The sequence below is a fragment of the Elephas maximus genome, chromosome 22, assembly GCF_024166365.1.
Source record: "Elephas maximus indicus isolate mEleMax1 chromosome 22, mEleMax1 primary haplotype, whole genome shotgun sequence".
NCBI classification, from domain to species: domain Eukaryota; kingdom Metazoa; phylum Chordata; class Mammalia; order Proboscidea; family Elephantidae; genus Elephas; species Elephas maximus.
Window position 1 is genome coordinate 52,468,633 of NC_064840.1, and position 21,602 is coordinate 52,490,234.

At 48.2% G+C, this 21,602-nt stretch overlaps 1 protein-coding gene across 2 annotated transcripts; it reads left to right on the forward strand.

The window, feature by feature from the left end:
• The first annotated feature begins 10,989 nt into the window (after nt 1–10,989).
• On the forward strand, nt 10,990–21,602 carry PHYHIP (phytanoyl-CoA 2-hydroxylase interacting protein). Of its 2 annotated transcripts, none has more exons than XM_049865940.1 (5): nt 10,990–11,206; nt 14,520–14,713; nt 15,949–16,123; nt 17,578–17,695; nt 19,427–21,602. In XM_049865940.1, the coding sequence occupies exons 2-5, from the start codon at nt 14,549–14,551 to the stop codon at nt 19,959–19,961; spliced, it is 993 nt and encodes a 330-aa protein (XP_049721897.1). In that variant the 5' UTR covers nt 10,990–11,206; nt 14,520–14,548; the 3' UTR covers nt 19,962–21,602. The 2 variants fall into 2 exon arrangements, with proteins under 2 accessions (XP_049721897.1, XP_049721898.1); XM_049865941.1 differs by lacking the exon at nt 10,990–11,206 and adding an exon at nt 13,368–13,379.

Below are 21,602 nucleotides of genomic sequence, written 5' to 3' on the forward strand. Positions count from 1 at the left end.
CCGCGGGGCGGAAGTGAGGTCCGGTGGGCGGGGCCGGGGCACAGTATTTATCAAGCGGCACCTCGCTCCCCTCCGCCTTCTCTTCCCGGTTCTTCCCGGAGTCGGGAAAAGCTGGGTTGAGAGGGCGAAAAAGGATGAGAGGACGGGTCTGGGTTACAGTAAGATGTTGTGCTCAGGGGTCTGGCCCGGGACCGGACGTGGGGACGCCGAGTTCAGGGTCTGGGGTCCTTGGCAGCCGCCACGCCACAACGTGAGGATTCGCCTCGGCGGAGCCTGTGGAACCAATGGGGTCGCAGCTCGGATGGGGCGCGGGGCAGAGAGCGAGACCCGGATTCACATTCGGGAAGCCCTGGGGCAGGGCCGAGCCGTGGCCGCGGCGGTTGCCGCTGTGGACTCCAGATGGTGACCTTGGAGTGGTCACTGTACCTCCAGGCAGTGGCTTCGCTCGCGTTTGCTGTCGCTCGGAGGCCCCTTTTTTGAACTGGTGGGGTCCTGGTGTGGGGCTGTCGGGGCAGCGCTGGAGCAGCTGCAGCGGACGAACCTGCTGGGCTCACGACTGTGCAGGTTCTTGTGTGCGCTCTTGGTTAAAGCCTGGAAGGTACCTGAAAAATGAAAAATTTTGCAGGAGAGGCGAAGTGAAATAACTTTTTTATTGTGACTTTGACGCTTGTAGTTTGACATAAAAAATGTCCTTTAATGTTACACTTTCCTCACTGTACAGCATATAAAACCATGTAACAACATTACGGAAAGTTTGGGGAAGGGAAAGTATTTGTTAGAATTCCACCATAACCAAAAAAAAAAAAAAAAAATTCTCTGCTGTGGAGTCGATTCCGGCTCAGCGACCCCACCATAGAGTGCTACTGTTAAAGTTTTGGTAATACAGTCCTGTATCCTTACCAGAACCTCTTGTACCACAATTTTGTATGCTTTTTCAAAGAACATTTCTTTTGCTGCATCCAAATGAGTAATTCTCTGTCGTGTGCTGTTATGGATTGAATTGTGTCTCCCCGAAATATATGTTGGAATCCTAATCGCTGTACCTGTGGATGTAATTCTGTCTGGAAATTAAGGTTTTCTTTGTTATGTTAATAAGACCATATCAATGTAGGGTGTGTCCTAAACCCAATCACTTCTGAGTTATAAAAAAGCAGAAGAGACACAGAAGCAAAGCAATGGATACCTCTAGATCACTGAGCAAGCAGGACTTGAAACTGAGACAGGAATTTACCACCACCACCACCCCCCCACCAGACTGGACAAAGAGCAGTGAATTTGGACTCCTAGCCTCCTACATTGTGACAAAAACAAATTTCTGTTCTTTAAATCCACCTACTTGTGGTATATGTTACAGCAGCACTAGGAAACAGACAGGTACATCGTGATTTATTTCCCTGTTGTTTGGACACTTAGATTTTTTTTTTTTTTTTTTTTTTTTCCCTCGGTTGTAAATAACTCTGCGGTGAACATCTGGTTCGTTTAATGTTTTTTTCTTCTTTTGGGTTATTCCCTTGGTCAGATGTCCAGAGCTGGAGTAACTGACCTAAAGAACATGTGCAGTTTTTTAAAGTGAACTTTATATTTTGAGATAATTATAGATATACTCACCGTTGTTAAAAAAAAAAATAGTGCAGAGTGATCCCAAGTACGGTTTACTGGAATTCCCCCAATAGTAATGTCTTACAAAATTATGGTACAATCTCACAACCAGAATAGTAACATTGATACCGTCAAGATATGCCCGTTTAATAGCCATGCCTACCTCTGTCCCTATCCTCACCCTCCCCTGACAAACACTGATTTGTTCTCCATTTCTATAATTTTGTTATCTTAAGAATGTTATATAAGTGAACTCGTACAGTATGTGACTCCTTGGGATAGCTTTTTTCACTCACCCTAATTCCCTAGAGATTTTCCAAGTTGTTGCATGTATCAATAATTCATTCTTTTTTATTGTTCCCTACCCATAGTATGTATGTACCACAGCTTAACCAGTCACCTTTTGAAGAATATCGGAGTTGTTTCCAGTTGTTCACTGTTATGTGTAAAGTTACTATGAACATTTGCGTATAGGTTTTGAGTAAGCATAGATTTTCATTTCTCTGGGATAAATGCTGCTGTTGAGTTGCCCCCAACTCATGATGACCCCATCCATAACAAAATGAAATGCCACCCAGTCCTGCACCATCCCCATGATCCGTTGCGGGTCAGAACTTGAGATCCATAGGGTTTTCATTGGCTGATTTTCAGAAGTAGATGACCATGCCTTTCTAGCCCCACTGAAATCTGTTCCGCATTGTAGTGACACACAAGCTTCCACTGACAGCATGGTGGCTGCACACGAGGCACATTGGCTGAGCAAGAATTCAACCACAGAACCACTAATGCCTCAGTCATATGACTTGTATGCTTAGTTTTATAACAAACTGCCAAACTTTTCCACAGTGGCGGTACATTTGATGGTTCCATGTTGCTAAATTGCTTTAAAAAAGGATTGTGCTGATAATGCATCACTACTAAATATATGCATACAAGAATATCTATATAACATATTTTTTAAAAAAACCATCGAGTTGATTCTTCTCCTAGCGACCCTAAAGAACAGAGTAGAGCTGCCCCATATGATTTCCAAGGAGCACCTGGTGGATTCTAACTGCTGACATTTTAGTTAGCAGTGTAGCACTTAACCACTACACCACCAGCGTTTCCGTATAATATATAAGAGTGCATATAACATAACTCGCCTGCCCCCTAGAGACCTGCTTTGCTTTCTCCAGAGAATACATTTGCAGGTTTTTGCCTTGGTAGGAGAGAAGCGTTTGCCTAACTTCATAGAGCTGGGAAGGGAATCTGGGGATCTGACTGCTTTTTAAGCAGACTTGCAACCCATCCTCCTCCGGCTAGTTCCCCTTTTCCTCACCTCCACTTCAAAAGGAACCTGGAGCTAACTGGTTATGAGCGCCTCAGTGAGTACTGGTTTGGCTCTTGGTGCCCTCATTACTGCCTTAGGAGTCAGTTTTCTTGGTCTCCTAAGTCTTTTACCACTCTTCCATCTGTTTTCAGTCTTCTCAAATTCTGTTGCCATTGTCATTTTATGAAATGCTATGATTTATATAAAAAATATTGTATTTTTGGTGAACATACACACTGCAAAATAGGTTCCCATTCAACAATTTCCACACATACTGTTCATTGACATTGGTTAGATTTTTTGCATTGTGTCAACATTATTATTTCCATTCTAGTTGTTCCATTCCCATGAACCTTCTCTCACAGCCCCTAAACCTTCTCATCCATATTTTAACCATTGTCCATTGACAGGAGCCATGGTGGTGCAGCGGTTAAGCGCTTGACTGCTAACCTAAAGGTCAGCAATTCAAACCCACAAGCTGCTCTGCAGGAGAAAGATGTGGCAGTCTGCTTCTGTAAAGATTTATAACCTTGGAAAGCCTACAGGACAGTTCTACTGTGTCCTGTAGGGTCACTATGAGTTAGAATCAACTCTGTGGCAATGGGTTTAGTTTTGCTTGCTTTGGTTGTCCATTTGGGCACATATAGTTAATTTTTTAAAAGAGCTCAGTACTCGATTGACATTTTTTGTTTTGAGTTAACCTGCTATTTAGTTAAAAGGTAACTTCAGGATATACTTTCTGTTCAGAGTTTAAAGAGTATCTCAGGACAATGGTCCCTTGGATTCCTCCAGTCTCATAAGTATGCGTTCCTGGGGAATTTGAAGTTTTGTTCCACATTTTTCTCCCTTTCTATTAGGATTCATCTACTGTGTTGCTAATCGGGACTTCAGTATCCAAGAGCCATCTAGCTCTTCCGGTGTCAAAGTAGAGGAGACTGTGGTTTATGGAGAAAATTAGTCCTGTAGACCAGTTCCTTCTCTGATTCTTGGGTTTCCTTCTTTCTCTTTTGCTCCAAATGAATAGAGACCAATAGGTGTATTGTAGATGGCTGCTCACAAGCTTTTGAGACCCCAGAGGCTACTTGCCAAACTGATGTATTGGATTTTACTTTAACTTAACATGGGGGTGGAAAAGTGGGAGAGAAGATGGATAAAGAGTCAGTAATTATAAAGTATGAGTTAGTAAATATATGGTTGTTTTTAATAGTACTGTTTCTATCTTTTTACATGTCTGAAAATTTTCATAATAAAAATATTTTTAAAAAAGAGTACCTATAATGTTTGTCCATATCCTTTTCAGTATTGGCTCTTAAAATTTTAGACATGTTTTTGCCAATTTAATACTATATTAGTATTGTATTCTGTTGGTGCCTAACCAGATTTTTTTCAACTTGTCTTCTCCATATCGGTTTCATGATAACCAAATAAAATCCCTACACACAGAATTCCTTAGCTTCTGACTGAAGCGCTAGATGAAATTTATTTGATTTGATTCTCTGGGCTTTAATGTCCACCAACCTTTTACCAAAAAACAAACAAACCCGTTGTTGTAGAGTCAATTCTGACTCATAGCGACCCTGCAGGACAGAGTAGAACTGCTCCATAGGGTTTCCAAGGAGCGGCTGGGGGATTCAAACTGCTGACCTTTTGGTTAGCAGCTGAGCTGTTAACGGCTGCACCACCAGGGCTCCACCAGCCTTTTGGCAGCTCCTAATTTTTTTGTTTTGTGTTAAAAGATATTTGTTCGTTGTAGAAAATTTAGAAGATTTTAAAAAGCACTCAGAAGGAAATGAAAATCATCTATTATTATCACATCAATTTTTATATGTATTTGATGTTGGTTTTTCTATGCATATAGGTTTTTAAAATTAAGGTATTTTTACATATGGTGCTATATCCTGCTTTTTCTCTCTTAACAAAGATTTTTCTGAGTTATTAAATATTCTAAGTTGTTTTAGTCATCTAGTGCTGCTATAACAGAAATACAACAAGTGGACGGCTTTAACAAAGAGTAATTTATTTCTTCACAGTAAAGTAGGCTCAGAGTCCAGATTCAGGATGTCAGCTCCAGGGGATGGCTTTCCCTCTTTGTCGGCTCTGGAGGAAGGTCCTTGTCCTCAATCTTCTTCTGGTCCAGGAGCTTCTCAGGCGCAGGGACCCCAGGTCCAAAGGACGCGCTCTGCTCCTGGTGCTGCTTTCTTTGTGATATGAGGTCTCCCTGTCTCTCTGCTTGCTTCTGTCTTTTATATCTCAAGAGATTGCCTCAAAACACAATCCAATCCTCACTGACACAACTGCCGCTCATCCTCCCTCATTAATATCATAGAGGCAGGATTTACAACATACAGGAAGATCACACCATACCAGGAATCATGGTCCAGCCAAATTGATAGACACATTTTGGGGGGGGTTGTAATTCAATCATGACATAAGTTATTTCTTTTAATGGCTAAATAGTACTCCACATAAATTATTTAACCAATACCTTTCTGCACTATTTGTTGGATTTCCACAACATCTTTTACCCCAAAAGGACAAAGGAGAAGACTTACCAGTAAATCAGACCTTCTACCTTTGGCATTTTGGGGGTTACTTTCTAAAACTGGTTATTAGGATTTCCCTTTAGGAACATTCCCCAACTTCCCTCTAATTAGGCTAATATACTTTCAGCACCATTTTTCTTTCTTTTTTGCTCTCCCCAAGAGCGTTCATTGTTTTATCTAGCCTCGAAATAAACACGTAAATTAACTAGCTAAACCCACGAAACTTATGTAATTGTAGCAGCTCTTAATCGACATTAATAATATTTTACCACATTTATTTCCACATATTTTATAGTAAAGACAATATTCTCATTCTTTTCTGATAAATAGTTCAACCAATGCTCGAATTCTTAAGAACAATATACACTTTTCTGGGTCTAAATACAGGTTTCAGAAGGTATAGTCATATTTTGTCAAAGTCCTATTCCTGTGAATTCTTGATGGGCATTGAAAATGCTAAATGAATAAGGAACTGCTTTGAATATGTTTGAGTAGAATAAAAGTGGAATGTGTGGTATGAGAATGCTGTCCAAGAGAATGCTATCCAAATTCAAGTGCTTACATGTGCTCTACATGTAATTTATCCTAGTTTATTTGTTTCATTTTGCAGGACATTGCTTCTCAGTCTCCTTTGCTGGTTCCTCCTCTCCTTGACTTCTAAACATTGCAGAGCTCTAGAATTCAGTACTTGAAACTCTTCTCTTTTTTCCTCAATACTTACTCCCTTGACAATGGTCTGGTTTCGTGACTTCAGTGTACTGTGTGCTGATGACTCCTAACTGCGTATCTCCAGTCTGGACCTCTCTGAACTCCAGACGTGTATTTCTGCCTATTTCACATCTCCACTTGGATGTCTGCTAGGCATCTCAAATCCAAACTTCCTTTTCAACCTACTCCTCCAAAGTTCCCCCCATCTCAGTAAACATCAACTCCATTCTTCTAGTTGTTCAGGTCACGTATCTTGCGGTTATTCTCTCTATCATGTGCTACATCTATTATGTCAGCTGTATCTTCCAAACAGATCCAGGATCTTACCACTTTTCATCACTACCCTGGGCTAGGCCACCATCATCTTTTGCTGGAGATACTGCAATAGCCCCCTAACCAGCCTCCCTGCTCCCACCTGGATCCCCTCAGTCTAGTCGCAAATAGCATAATTAACATATTTCACATTAGGTCAGGTCTCTGCTCTAAACTTCCCAATGGCTTCCCATTTTAGGGCAAAAACCAGAGGCTTCATAATGGCCTACGAGGTCCTGCATGTCCCTCCACCCACCATCTCTCTGGCTTCAACTCCTACCACACTCCACTCACTCATTCTGCTCCAGCCACACTGGCCTCTTTGCTGTTGCTAGAACACAGACCCGCTTCTGCATCAGGGCCTTGGCGCCTGCTACACGGAATGCTCTTCCCCAGGTATTTGTTTATTTATTTTAAAACAATACTTTATTGTGCTTTGGTGAAAGTTTACACAGCAAATTAGGTTCCCATTTAGCAGTTTCGGTGACATTGGTTACATTTTTTACAATGTGTCAACATTTTCATTTCTATTCTAATTGTTCTGTTTCCAGTCATTTAGTATCCCTGTCTCCTTTACCTTCTCATCTTTGTTTTAGCCCCCAGGTGTTTCTACATGGCTTCTCCCTCCCTTTGTCCCTCCCTTCGTTGAGATCTTTTATTCCAAAGTCACCTTTTCAGAGAGGCCTTCCCTGACCTCCTGTGACATTCTCTACCACTATTTTCTAACTTATTTTTCTCTAGAGTATTTATCACTACTTTATATATGTTCATTCATTCATTCATTCATTGTCTTCCCCCCACTAGAATGTAAGCTCCATAAGGGCAGGACTTTTTGTCTTCCTCCCCCTTCCTCCCACAACTGTATCCTCATTGCTCAAAATGGTGCCTGATATATAGTAAGCACCCAATATATGCTGAATGAATGAATGAGTTCTAGTTTGTGGTGAGACCAAGTGGCAAATCTGGATATGCATTAGAAAAATAAGGGTGGATTGTTTCCAACCGGTAGTTTAATTGTGGCACATTGATGTAAAAGCCATCATTGAGTTATATTTTCATATATCTTCTCTATAGGTTCTTCTGTAAGCAGCTCTCTTAATAGAATACAGTAGCAAATATTGGATGAGTCAGGAGAAGCCTTTCCATCATAGCAGTATGTTCAATATGTCTAACTCTTTCTCTCGATATCTTGCCATACAGTGCTCGGTGGTATACCATATTCTCTACATTATGTTCTTTCATTTCAAGTAAAACATTGATTATTCCAATATTATATTTCTATTAGATTAGTCCCTCCACTTCTCATTTCAGTTCCAGTTCTCTTTCTCCGTTGTTCTCTGCCTTCTTCCCTTGAATTTTCTTTTGCCCCTCCAATATTTCATTGGTGTCTCTTCTATAGTTTTTTAGAGTTCTTAAATATAATTCAGCTATTTTTCCGTGTCTTGAAATTGTTAAATATTTAAGTTTAATAAAAGCTAAAAGACTTATTTTCTTTTAGCTTTTATTTTATTTTCTTTGAGTAATGCTCAGACATGTGTCCAATTTTTAGAATCGCTTTAATGCCCTTTATTAAGTTAAAAAAAAAGGGGGGGGAGCAGTGAGGATTGTAGGATGTCTAAACATAATTTCAAAAAAGGTAAGATAAATAAGCACTCAGAAATCCATACAATTCTTATAACTAGTCCTTCCCCACTCCTGTCGTCGTCACTGTGTATAAATGAACAAGGTGATTTTCATGGAATCTCTGATGCATGCACGTTCATTAGCTACAGAGATCTCCACACTTGGTTTAACCATGGGGAAATGCATGTAAACATTTTGATTATATAAAATACATAAGCAATATTAAGAGGGTAGTTTTTTTTTAATAGCTCGTTAAAATCAGTATTCAAATAAAGTCCATACTCTTTAATATTTCATTGGAAATACAATTAAGGTATGGGAAGAGATTTTACTGTAAGACTGTTCACTTCAGTGTTGTTTAGAGTAGTGAAAAAGAAAAAATAATTTAATCATAAACAAATCATGAAAAAGCCAGTCTTTTGGATTGGCTCCAAAAGACGAGTGCATGACCTGACAATTAAACACTACACAGCAATTTAAAACGATACTGCAGAAAGACTATGTAATGAACAGGAAAATTAAGGGGGAAAAGCAGGCTATAAAACAGTATTTATACTCTCATTCTATTTTCATTAATAAATTACATATATGTATCTATTATTCATATTCCTGGACGGTAGGGAAACAAACCATTTTAATTCTCATAAATTTAAAAATGAAATGTTCCTGTCTTTCTCCAATGATCTTGTATTACTTGTATAATAAAATATTATTAAAAATAAAAATGTAGCAGAAATGCCTCTTGGTGGTGGTTTAGTTGGTTTCATGCAGAATGAGTTATACTTAGCACATTGTGTTTTGTTCTTACCATGTGTTTTCGCCTGTGATCTGTATAGAAGTCCTGTGAGGCAAGAAGCAGCAGAAGCTCTGAAAGGGTCTGTGCCTTCACCTGACGCTAGCACAAAGCTCCACAAAAAGGTATTCAGAGGGTTATTGTGCACTCCTCAGTACACTTGATCTCACGTAGTATCCACATGTAACCCTGAGAAGGTGAGAGGCAGAGGTGACGTTCGCACTAGGCTGCCTGTTACAGAAGGGGAAACCAAGTCACAGAGAATCTGACTTCCTCACACCACCCACAAGGTCCTCACACTACCCCAGGTTGGTCTTAGGGGCCGGGTTTTAGTCCAGATGTCTGTTGCTTTGCCATAACCAAGGGATTATGTTTTGATTCTCTTCTGAGTTTCATCATCTCAGTGTAGGTGTGTGAGGGGAGGGCTCTAGTTATGTTTGGCCAAGGGAGTGCTTGATCCTGCCCCAGTGTAACACACCACGCCACATTCTGTGGTTGAGAACCTGACACAACTTGCTCAGGTTGTCCACACCCATTTAAGGTAGGATTGGCTTCTGCTTGTCTTTGCATCCTATGAACAACTCTCTGTCTACTGTCACCTCCTAACCTTTGCCACCAACATCTGCAGCCCCGTGGCTCCCTCTCGGTGAGTGTCCCTTACTCTCGGCTCATGCCTTCTACAGCTCTCTGAGGCCCTCACCCCAGCACTAAGCCCATCCGACTCCCCCCACACTTATGCGTTCAGTCTCCTCTTGACTGTGCCCCACCTGCATTCTAGAGCTGGTCATGACTCCTCTTTCTCTGAGTTCTTATCTCTACCTTGCAATTTAGTTGGGTACTCCTTGTTCTGTAGTTGTGTCATTGGAATGTCCACTTTTCTTCCCCTGAAAGACCATGGGCTCTTGTAGGAAGAGACTATTAGTAATGATGGGACTGATAGCAGCTCTGATATTGACTGTGTGCGTATTATGTGCCAGGCCCAAAGCTAAATGACTTACATAATTATCTCATTTAGTGATCACAATAACCCTGTATTATCCCATTTGACAGATTAAAAAAACTGAGGCTCAGAGAGGTTGAGTAACTTGTCTAAGGCCACTAGCTAGAAAGTGATAGAGCAAGAATTTTAACCATACCTCTCCTATTGCAAAGCCCACGCTTTTCAATACCACACATGCCTAACAGGGGTGTTCTTGTCATTTTTGTTGTTTGATTCAACTTGCTTTGAGTGCTCTTCGTGGTGGAATCCACGGTGTCCTCGCTTCTTGGTGAGTAGGAAAACCTCCTGCCGATAAGAAAGCAGATACTACCCTCTCTAGCCGACATATTCAGCTTGGCTTTCTCTGACCTCAGATGGTGGGCTGGGATGAGAACACTCAAAGCTCTGTATGTTCCTCCCCACCTCTTTTCTTACACCTACACACCCTTCATTGCTCCACAGCTTCTCTCTGCTGTCCATTTCCCTGGGGATGCCTAAGCAGCCAGAAGGTTCTCATTAGAGAATCAGGGGTCCCTTGGGCTGCAGGTCTGCTCTCTCGATACAGTTGATAGGAAAATGGAGCCACAGATCAGCAAACGGCGCCAAGGAGAGAATCCAGGCAGAAGACAGAACCCCCATGGCTCACATACCCCATCCGGACCCCTTTACAGCTTGCCTCCCCTTCCCCCAATCAGAATCCTTGTTTTGGGGCTCTCAAGCCCTTGAGCTTAGCCCCACCCCCTCCCAGCATCCTAAAGTTTAAGGGCCTCATTCAAGTCAGAGATTTTCAGGTAGGGGTGTGTTGGATGGACTTCTTCTGAGGGCAACTTGCCCTGAAAGAATGGGGGAAGGTGGCAGCAGCCACCGCTGTCACTGAGGACGTCTGTGTAGCTCCCTGGGAGACCCTCTGCCCTTTCCCCCTCCCACCAGCCGAGCCTAGCAGGGACCAAGCTTGCTTATTATCACCTGACGCTGTGCAGCCACTGATCCCATTGGTGGAGCCAGATTCGGTCTGTCTCTCCCGTTCCTTCTCGCCTTCTCTGCCTCTCTCTCCTCCACGCTGCTTTTATTTCTCTCTTGCCTCTCTCCTTGCACTCGGCTGGGGAATATTGTCTCACGGGGGGCAGCAGCAGTGTGCTGCAGAGCCAGACAGGAGCTGCCTGCGGGGCATGGAAGAAGCCTCCTGGGCAGCCAGGAGAGGAGCAAGCCAGTGCTGCTGCCTGTGACCCAGAGTCTGGCCACTGCTCCTGTGCCTGGGGAGCTCATCCACACAGAGGTCTCCTTCCCTCCCTTCCCTTCCCTCCCAGGTCTTCCTCTGCAGAGCCCGGTGGAGCCAGGTGAGTGCCCTTCCTCCCCAGAGCATCCTGCTGTCTATCGGGAGAGGAAATCCAGTGGCCAGGGTCTGGGAGCTGGGACACCAGGGTGCTGCCAGTGCCTAGGGTGCCCTTCTGGAATGCCAGGCCCGATGACCTTGTCCCCTTTCCCCTAGGCCCTTGTCAAAGGGGTTAACAGCTGGATCCAGCCTCTGGGGCCCCACAGTTAGTCACCCCGTGACCATTCTGCTGCAGTCAGCAATGCCAACAGGGACAGCAGGTTAGGGGAAAGCTTTCCCTCTGGCATCTGGGTAGCTCTTCTGAATGCGTATGGGTGAGGGGTATCAGTGTGTACAACGCGTGTGCATGTTTGCGAGGAGTCTGAGGTTTGCATGCGTAGGTAGGTCTGTCTGTGTGCGGTTTGCTCATGTGTGTGACTTGACTGGTGTGTGACATGTCTATGAACACATGCTTCTGGTACACGTGAGTAACATATGTGTGTGGGAGGAGTTATCCGAGTAGCCTGTGGGTATATGTGCGTGGGGGCACTGTGAGCCAGTATATTTAGGGGGTGGACATATCACTTGTCATGTGTGTGGGAGTGTATGCAACCAGAGGGTTTCTATGTGGGGAGGTGCAACTCCAGAGCAAAAGGTGCTGGGGAGGTGGAAAGAGTGGGCAGAAGCCATCGTCTGTGGGCAGACCTGTTGGCATGTGATGGGCTCCGGTTGGTAGCCTGTGATCAGAGGCAAACATATTTTCAAAGCCTGTGTCTTTGAGCCTTGAGAGAGAATACGAGAATATGGGTAGGGACTGAAGTGTGTCCAAGTGGACATGTGTGCACAAACAGGCATATCGTTTGAGTGCCTTCTTGTAGAGGTGGCACGCATGCATGTTGGTGCCTGCAGCTTCCTCTTTTACCCCAATATGGCTTGTGCAAAAGTGCATGCAAGTGTGTGCGCGTGCCCCTGTGGACATGAACGCCTGTAGGTCTGTCTGGATGTGGCAGCTTGTGGGAGGAAAGCGGTACAATACTGTGAGAATGTGGAAGGTGGAGGAAGGTGTCCAAGTGTGTAAGTGAGTGTGTGGGAGTGAAGGTACATGAGGAGGTGTGTGCAGCCTGTGTGTGACGCGATGTGGGTGGGCATACTTATGTGCATGTGTGTATGTGTGCAGGACGTGTGTACGTGCCTGCCTATGAGTGGGTGTGTAAATGCTTGTCTCTGGGCGGATTCACATGGGAGTGTGGGTGTTTCTATGGTGTTGCCTCAACCTGTCCCTCACACCCTGCCCTTCCCCAATCATCTGGGCGTAGGGAGGGGGAGTAATCTCAGCTTTCCTAGAATTGTGAGAGGAAGGGACATGTAGACACCCAGGTCCTGGAGACCACAATCACCAAACGCAGCTACCCCTGTCTCTGGGAGAGCTCTGAGGAGGCACTCTCTGGGGTGGAAGTGTGTCTGTGTTCATGTACGTGGGTGGGTGTATGTGTGTATGCGCAGGCGGGCACATGTGTCTCCCTGGAAAGCTTCTCACTGGGAGCCTGGGGAGATGGTAACTCCCCACTGCTCCCACCTGTCCCTATGGATTCAAAACTAGGTTATTACTGTGAGGTTGTTTCCAGACACCCAATCCAGTTCTGTTTTATTTGGGGTTGGACCTGGGTAGCAGCACCATGCTTATTTACCTTAGGATTTCTTGTATACAAAGCCACAGGCAAATGGCTGAACTTCATAAAAAGCAAGCACAAGCTTTAGGGTGGAAAGCTAAGATGAAACAAGGACTCAGGTGATACCCTGGGGCAGGTAAGAGCCATCACCCACATACCTCACCTTGTGCCTGCCATCCAGGCAGCCCACAGATTAATTTAGAGGTGCCAGGCTCTGGAGCAGACTTACCTGACAGGAAAGTGTGGGCTGTAAATTCTGGAAGCTATAAATAAAATACCTGCTTTTGCAGGCACAAGGTACCCTCACCTCTAGTTCCTGACCAAGGAGAGGAGACGGGGAGAGAAGAGAGGAGAAGGGGAGATGACACTCCAGAAAAATGAGGCGTGCCGTGCCGGGAGCTGGGCTTGAGGAGGGAACTAGGAAAGCTTGCGACCCACTGGCTACTAAGCAAATGCCCTGGGAGAAAGCCCAACCCACATTAATGTTCTGGTCCCAGAGAAGCCTCTGCGCCATGCCCCAGAGCTCAGGTGAGCCAGCCAAAGTCAAGGCCAGAATCAACTCAGAATCAGCACCAGTGATGGTGATGGTGGTGTGGTCCTTTTATACCTGAACAGCAGCCAGAGTAGCGGGAGAACTGAAGAAGCGAGAGAGAGAGGTGAGAGAAAACGTAATTGCTCAAAAGGGAAGGAGGAAGCAGGAAAAATAAACAGTGGAAACACCAGTGCTCCTATGTTTGCGCACACACCACACATGTGACACACACACACACACCACACACAAGGGGACACAACCTTAGAACTTGGCTCCAGTGTTAGACAGACCTGAGTTCAAGTCATTTATTAGCTGGGTTACCTTGAGTATGTTTGTGTCCCCCAACCTTAGTTACCTCATCTGGAAAATGGGGATAAGACCTACCTATTGAGAGGTTGCATGAGGTAATATTTATGAAATTATTAGCACAACTGATGTTAACGTGAAAGCTAATTATTTAAAAGTCAGTCAAGGGTGGATCGGCTGAAAGAGAGTGACTGAGAGTCGTAAAACTTACGGGTGGAATAACAGCATGTCGCCCATGCTGCTCCCCTCCTCCCACGAGCATATTCCCATGTACCTACATGGCCCTGTGGTGTGGTGACTCTTGGAGCTTCCTTTCTGTGGAGTTTGAAGCCCCAGAGAAGAGAGAGGCCCGTGTCCAAGAGCCCTGGCACCCTTGGTCCCTCGGCTGCCTCGTTCCTTGCACCACAGCTCCTCAGCAGGTGTTTCCCGTCTCTCCTACTTGCCTTACCCATTCTCTCCACCCCCACCCCTTTCCCACCCCATTCCTTTCTCTTTTCACGCCTGCTGGCTGAAGGCCCCCTCCCTCCTCGGCTCCATCTGCTGCAAATCTGTCCCGCCCAGCACGTTTGCAGCATTCCCACTGCCTCTGCCACCTGTCAGGTGCCGTCTGCTCTGTAGACCCCTCTGAGGAGTGCCAGAGCCCCTGGGGGGGACACCACATTCCATCTCCAGTCCCTTCTCTCCAACCTTCCCTGTACAATCTTTTCCATCAGATCGTAGGTGCAGTCCAGGGGTTCTCAAGGTTCCACCTCGAAAGGGATGTTGACAGCAAGACATTCCAGAAAACTCCATAGTGAGAGGGAGGTGCTGATCCCTCCCCTTCCCCTCAGTCCCCACAGGAGCCAAACCAGAGGGGAGCATGGAGCTGCTGTCTACCCCCCACAGCATTGAGATTAACAACATCACTTGTGACTCCTTCCGCATCTCCTGGGCCATGGAGAACAGTGACCTGGAGAGGGTCACCCATTACTTCATTGACCTCAACAAGAAGGAGAATAAGAACTCCAACAAGTTCAAGCACCGGGTGAGTAGAGAGGGTGCCCAGAGGCACCTCTTCCCAACACCTGTTCTGAAGGAGGCCAGATAATGGAATGCCTGGGGGGTATACTTGGAACCAGATAGACCTGGTTAAAATCCAGACTTCTTACTGTGTAAGCTTGAGAAACTTATTTAACCTCTCTGAGCCCGAGTTTCTTCACTGGTGAAAAGGGAAAAATGCCAGCCCTCACAGGGTTGTTGAGAGAAATCAATGAGATAACATGTGTGTGTTGTTTGGCACAGTGCCTAGCACACAGTGAGCACTATTATCACATTATTACCGGGTTTTCAGACATAGGCAGAGAACTGTGCTGGGATGGGGCCAAGGACTCCACATCACACACACGGATGGCGTCTCAAGTTCTGATGAAGCTCTGGGCTCAGGGAACAGCCTTGTTGGTAACTGGGAGGGTAGCATGCGCAGTGGGAAGGGGGTGGTACTCAATGATTCTCCCTCAGGCCCCCCCGTGAGCGTCTCTGGCCCTTGCCCTCTGGCCTATTATGTTCTTGGTTTAGAAAGGAAATGTTAGAGAGTCCTCTGCTGGTGCTTTAACTTATGAAGTGAGTCTTTTCCCTGGGTTAAAGCCTTCGTGGGGGCAGGTGGGTGGAAGCCTCCCATCTTCTCAAGCTGGCAGGGAGGAAGGAGGAAGAGTGAGGTGGGAAGAAGCTGGTTCCCACGACGACAGCATCGGCGTGGGTTACTCACCCTCTCTCTCTGGAACTGGTTCTCCTGATCAGGGTGTCTTTTGGCAGGCCAGTTGCCACGGTGATGCGAATGTTCAACACCACCCCCTTAAAGCTCCCCCCCAGAGGATAAGGCATATTTTCCCTTCCTCCCAGGCTTTTCAGCATTTGCCGTTGCCGTGGAGACGGCACTGCAGTGTGCAGAGCTCTAAGTCTCCCTCAAAAACGAAGGTCTTGCTGCCCTCAACTTTGTGGGCCTCCTCCCTGGTGGCCTTTTACCTCAGGTCCCAAGAGAATGGGGCATCAGGGGCTTTTAAGAAGGGCACAGGCTAGGGAGTATCTGAATCCTATTGGGAGTATCCCAATGCTTATCCAAGAAAATTGTGGCCAGGGCATGGAGCCATCGAATCTCTGAAACTCTGGCCCTCTCAGGAGGAATGGGAGCCATTTCGGGAGTGAGAAATTTGGGGGAAGGCCAACATTGGGCCTGACCCCGCAGTTTGACTTTTGGCTCTCTGTCTATACCTCATTCCTCAGGATGTCCCCACCAAGCTCGTGGCCAAGGCTGTGCCACTGCCCATGACAGTAAGAGGCCACTGGTTCCTGAGCCCCCGCACAGAGTACAGCGTGGCTGTACAGACAGCGGTGAAGCAGAGTGACGGGGAGTACCTAGTGTCTGGCTGGAGTGAGACGGTTGAGTTCTGCACTGGGGGTAAGGCCCAGCTCTCACATCATTATCCTGTTCCTAGGGCCCACCTAGCTTACTTACGGTCAAGAGGAGGCTTCATTGCCACCCAGCAGACATTTATAAGCACCTGCTGTACACTAGGCATTATGCTTAGGCCATAGGGGAACCAGACATGGATAAGACCCTCCTGTCCTCAAGAAGCCTGTAGCCTAGTGTAGGAAGCAGATGTAAACATTGCTAATTCTGTTGACAATAACACTTTCATAAAGAGATGGAGTTACTTTCCTGGCTAGGGGTATCCCGTATTGGTTGTTTTGAACTCTTTGTCAGGGAAAATGGTCCCTATTCAATGGCCCTGGAAGCCCTCTTAGCAGAACTTAATTTGCAAATTCCAGCATGAACACTGGGCTTGTGTGTCATCGATGACCCAGGACCTATCCCACAATATTCCATTCTTTTGGTGTCCATGGTGAGAACTGCTCCAGATCTCCCTCTGTCACAAGGAAGGGGCAGGGAACGTTCTCAGCCCCAGGCCTCTAAGGCTGCTGGCTCCGTCCTCTGCCAAGGCCCATGCCCCAAGTCTCCTTGAAATACCAGTGTTTTTTGAGTGGTGCTTTTTCTTAGCTCTGCTGCAAAACTCCACTCCCTGGAAGCACTTTCACTCCCACCAGGGAAAGCCCTAAAACTCCACATGTAGTGGGAGTTTAATTCAAACTGGGGGACCTGGGGATAGCTGCAGTCCAGTCCACACTCCTCTTGCCAAATGGGCCAGGGCTGCATCAGCAAGGAGGAAAGGGCACCTTTTAAATTTGTACAAAGGTGCTGCGTAGGCTAGCAGCAGCTGTGCCTGGATTCCAGGACCCCAGCCTCTGGCCCTGGCTGAGGGTTTCAATTTTACTATCCTGTTTCCAGGCTTCCCTGCTTCTCCTGGGATGCTCTGGCAGAGAGTCACTGCCCTGGGCTCTGGTCTGCCTAAACCTTCACCTCTGTAAGGCCCAGGCTTGGTTCTTTCCAGCCTCCTCATGAGCCCCTACCTTTGATTACAACCAGCTTTCATGTAGGTGGTATAGGCAGCCTCCTATCTGCTGGATTTGAGAGGTTCTACCCTCTCAAGTCCTTCTTTTGTCTGGTGGTCCTCTTTTTACTTGAGGCTGGCCTAGGATTACAGCCTGTGAGGCCCTGGAATGATCGTATAACTGGCAGCCTTTTTGCCCTTTTCTGACCCATAGAGCCCTGAGCTCTGGCAGTGAGGCCACAGGGATGAGAAGGACAGACAGCATCCAGCTCTCAGTGTTCCCAGGTGAGGCCAGCTGGCCTGTTTCCACTTCAGCCCAAGATGCTGTGGCTGTTTGGTATCTCCTGCTGCTCTGGAGTACAGGGATTGACTGGCATTCACCGTGTGGGGTGGGCGAGTTGGGGGAAGAGGTTGTGATGCCCCAGCTGACCGGCATGGCTGCCCCCAACCTGGGCTCTTGCAGATTATGCCAAGGAGCACCTGGCTCAGCTGCAGGAGAAGGCAGAGCAGATAGCAGGCCGCATGCTTCGCTTCTCCGTCTTCTACCGCAACCATCACAAGGAGTACTTCCAGCACGCCAGGTATGGCCTGGCGCAGGCTCCCCAGCAGGGCCTACTCAGCCTCTCATTCCTTCCTGAGGCTTTTCTGCACTTGCCCTAGCTCACTCTGAGGCCACCCCCACCCTGTTGATTGTCGGGCCCTCTTCTGAAGTCCCCATGCCCTCATGTTACCAGACAGGCTCTGCAGTGATGGCTACTTTGAGATTGGACACCAGGGAAGGTAGAGGGCTAGTGGGGTGGAGGCAGCCCGGCAGACCACTGTGCTAACGGGCCAGGGTTAACAGGGTCCTGGGTTTGATCCTCTCTGGGACAGTTCCTTTCACTGGGCTCTACCACCTTAGCCAGATCAGCTGTCTCTCAAATTCAAGACCAAAGGGGAGGTGGGTGAGGGAAGCTCGCTATGAGAGGATTCTGAGCATGAAAGGTCCTAGGGAATACATAGCTCAGGGGCTTTGAAACTATGTGCTGAAGAGCCTGGAGACTCCAGGGAGTTCTGTCAGGGAACACCTCAGGGTGTAGTGAGGGGGCTGGAGAGGAAACCAGAGGATGGGGCTTTGTGGCCCCCGCCTATATAATCCAACTACAGCAACTTCAATTTTATTTGCCTATTGCCTGCCTTTGTGTACTTTCCTTTGGGAAGAAAAAAAAGGGGGGTTCTGCAGTCCAAAAACGTTTGAAAATTGATGATCTGTCCAACCCTCTAACATACAGATGAGGAGACTGAGACCCAGAGGGGAAGCAGGTTGGCCTACCACGCCAGCAGGTCTCTAGGGCAGCCAGGACCAGGCAAGAGTGAGGCAGGATCAGGGATTGTCCACCCCTACCCATGCATGCTGAGACCACTGAGTTCAGGTCCTTTATCACCACATTCAAATGGGGCAGAGCCTGAGGTGGGATGGGAAAGGGGGAGGCTGGAGGAAAGAGGCTTAGTGTTTGTATTAAAGAAGTGAGGCAGTAAGGTACAGTAAGGTATGTGGTGAGGGCACTCGCTGACAGAGAGAAAGAGAGAGATGAAGAGCACCTGTATGTGCCAGGCACCTCACTATGTTCTAGGATATAAGGATAAATAAAGCCATAGCCGAACTCTCCAGAACCTCAGAGTCTAGTCAGGGAGACAGAAAGCTCTAACATAATAAATACGTGTGGTCGTCAAGTAACAGTCACGGTATCCAGCACATGGTGGTAGGCAGCCAAGTATTTGTGGCATGTAAATGGCAGATGTTCCAGGATGGTTTTAGAGAGAAGTGGACACCTGTGCTGGGCCTTGAAGGATGATTAGGAGTTTGCCAGGCCCGGTGGAGACAGGTGGGAAGGGCAATCCAGACAGAGGGACGAGCACTGCAAAGGTGCAGAGGCAGGAAAGAGCTGGGCATGGAGTTCACACGTGGCACAAGGGTGTTACCTGCGGGTGGGTGTGTGGGGGAGTGGGAGGTAGGAGGTAGAGAGAGGCCAGAAAGACCAGATCAGGAGGGCCTTGCTTTTCATGTAGACAGTGACACCCCATCCAAGGGTTTTCAGCTGGGGAGTGACAGGTTCAGATCTCTTCTCTGGAGTGGGCTAGATGAGCCGATCTCCGAGGGCCCCCCCTACGAGGGCTCTGGAATGCTACATTTTTGAATGCTGGAGGCGTGGGGCTGGTGGGAGAGCCAGGAGCAGGGCCCCCTCCCTTCTCCACCACACACTGCAGCTGCAGCTCAGCCTTGCTGACCAGGGGCATTTTCTCTTCCCTGCGCCACTTCTCCCGGCCGGCAGGACCCACTGCGGGAACATGCTGCAGCCCTACCTGAAGGACAACAGTGGCAGCCACGGCTCTCCCACCAGCGGCATGCTGCACGGTGTCTTCTTCAGCTGCAACACGGAGTTCAACACAGGCCAGCCTCCCCAGGACTCCCCCTACGGCCGCTGGCGCTTCCAGATCCCCGCCCAGCGCCTTTTCAACCCCAGCACCAACCTCTACTTTGCGGACTTCTACTGTATGTACACGGCCTACCACTACGCCATCCTGGTGCTGGCGCCCAAGGGCTCCCTGGGGGACCGCTTCTGCCGCGACCGCCTGCCCCTCCTGGACATTGCCTGCAACAAGTTCCTCACCTGCAGCGTGGAGGACGGAGAGCTGGTCTTCCGCCATGCCCAGGACCTCATCCTGGAGATCATCTACACCGAGCCCGTCGACCTGTCCCTGGGCACCCTGGGCGAGATCAGCGGTCACCAGCTCATGAGCCTGTCCACTGCCGATGCCAAGAAAGACCCCAGCTGCAAGACCTGCAACATCAGTGTGGGCCGCTAGGGGCTCCTGGGGAGCCGGGGGACTAGGGAGAGAGGACCAGAAGGGTGGAGATGGGCTGGCGTAGGTTCAGGGCGTTGGTCTTCTCTCCCCCTGCCCCTTGTCCCCTGGGCTCCACCAGTCTACTCCTTTCCCCCACCCCTTGGCACTGGAGGCAATAGGGGGTGGTCCTCTTGGTAAGTGTGGCCCACCCCGTGCCCCATTGACTTGGGAAGGCTTCTTAGCCTCAGTAGGTCAGCGGATGGTTTGGATTTCTGGAGACGTCTCCTTTCCTCTATTTTCCCTGTCCTGTTCTTCCTTGCCTCAACCTAGCCCTCCATCTCGGAGACCTGCTGGCCTTCTGAGCTCTCCCAGGGAGGCCTCTCTGGGCCAAAGCCCATGTGTAGTTTGCCTGCCTTCAGAAGAGATGCAGAGAGATGTGGGGCGTGGTTTTCCTTAGCCCCACCCACCCCACTCAGGGCCAACCACAGAATGCCCCTCCCCTCTGAGCTGGGGTCCCCTGTGCCTCCCACTCTGGCCTGGGGCCCTTCCCCCTATAAATAGTCCCTGTGCCCAGCTGTACCCCCTGGCTGCTCCTTGCCCTGTAGAACCTTCTTCCTGCATGGGGAGAGATGTCCCTCCCCTTCCCCACCTGCCCACTCTGGACCCTCCTCCTGCTTTCTAGAAAGGGACCTTTTTTCTCTTGGCTTTGGAGGCTCTGGGCTGTTGGGATTTTTCCTTTCTTCTTTCTGGAGATGATACACCTAGCATTTTTTCTCCCTTGCTCAGAACTCTGGGGTCTGGAATGACAGCCATTGGGGTCGAGGAGGGGGAAAGAGACCCCTGAGGCCCAGAGGTACCAGGAGGGGGCTGCCTTGGGCCCTGGTGGGGCCTGGCGTGGAACTAGAGAGCTGAAGGCTTCCCTGCAGAGCCCTGGCACCCACCTGGCTGTGCCGCTTTGCTCGCTCGTGCTCTGCCGCGGTGCCGTGACTGTATTGTGCCTGTGTGTGAACCAGACCATGGATTCTCCGCCACTCCACCTCCCGCCCGCACCCACTGGCACTGTTAGCTCACCTGGTGGGCCTATTGGCTGAGAGGCCCTCCCCCGGAAGTTCTTGGTGAAGTCTTTCCTTGGCCTCCTGGCATTCTCATGATTTCCTACTTTTGTATGGGTCAGGAGGCTGGTGGGGGTGGACTCCCTAAGGGAAGCAAACCAGGCGGAGTGACAAGAGAGGTGTGACGGAGGCAGCTAGCTGTTTGAGGGATGATGGAGGTGATGTCAGACAGAGAAGAGAGCGGTCCCCAGAGTGACTGGCTCCGAGGCAACAGAGACCACAGACAAGCACCTGGACCCCTGTGATGAAGGGCTGATGGGGCCAGCAGGCCAACAAGGGCATAACTTCAGAGAGGGGGACAGGACAGCTGGTAGCCTCTCCTGTAGCCAGTGGGGAGTGGTCAGCTGCCTCCTTGGAACAAGTCAGAAGGCCTGGGGGCTCTGGGAGATGCATGGAGAAGGAGAGGACATGGGCCCCAGGCCCTTTACCCCTCTGCTTACAGCATTGCTGTGGGGGTGCCCGCCGCCCTCCCCAGCCCTGTGTCTGCCCTGTGCTGGGGGCACACCTGCCTGTGCTGTGCTTTCAATGTGCATCAATAAACCGCCATGGC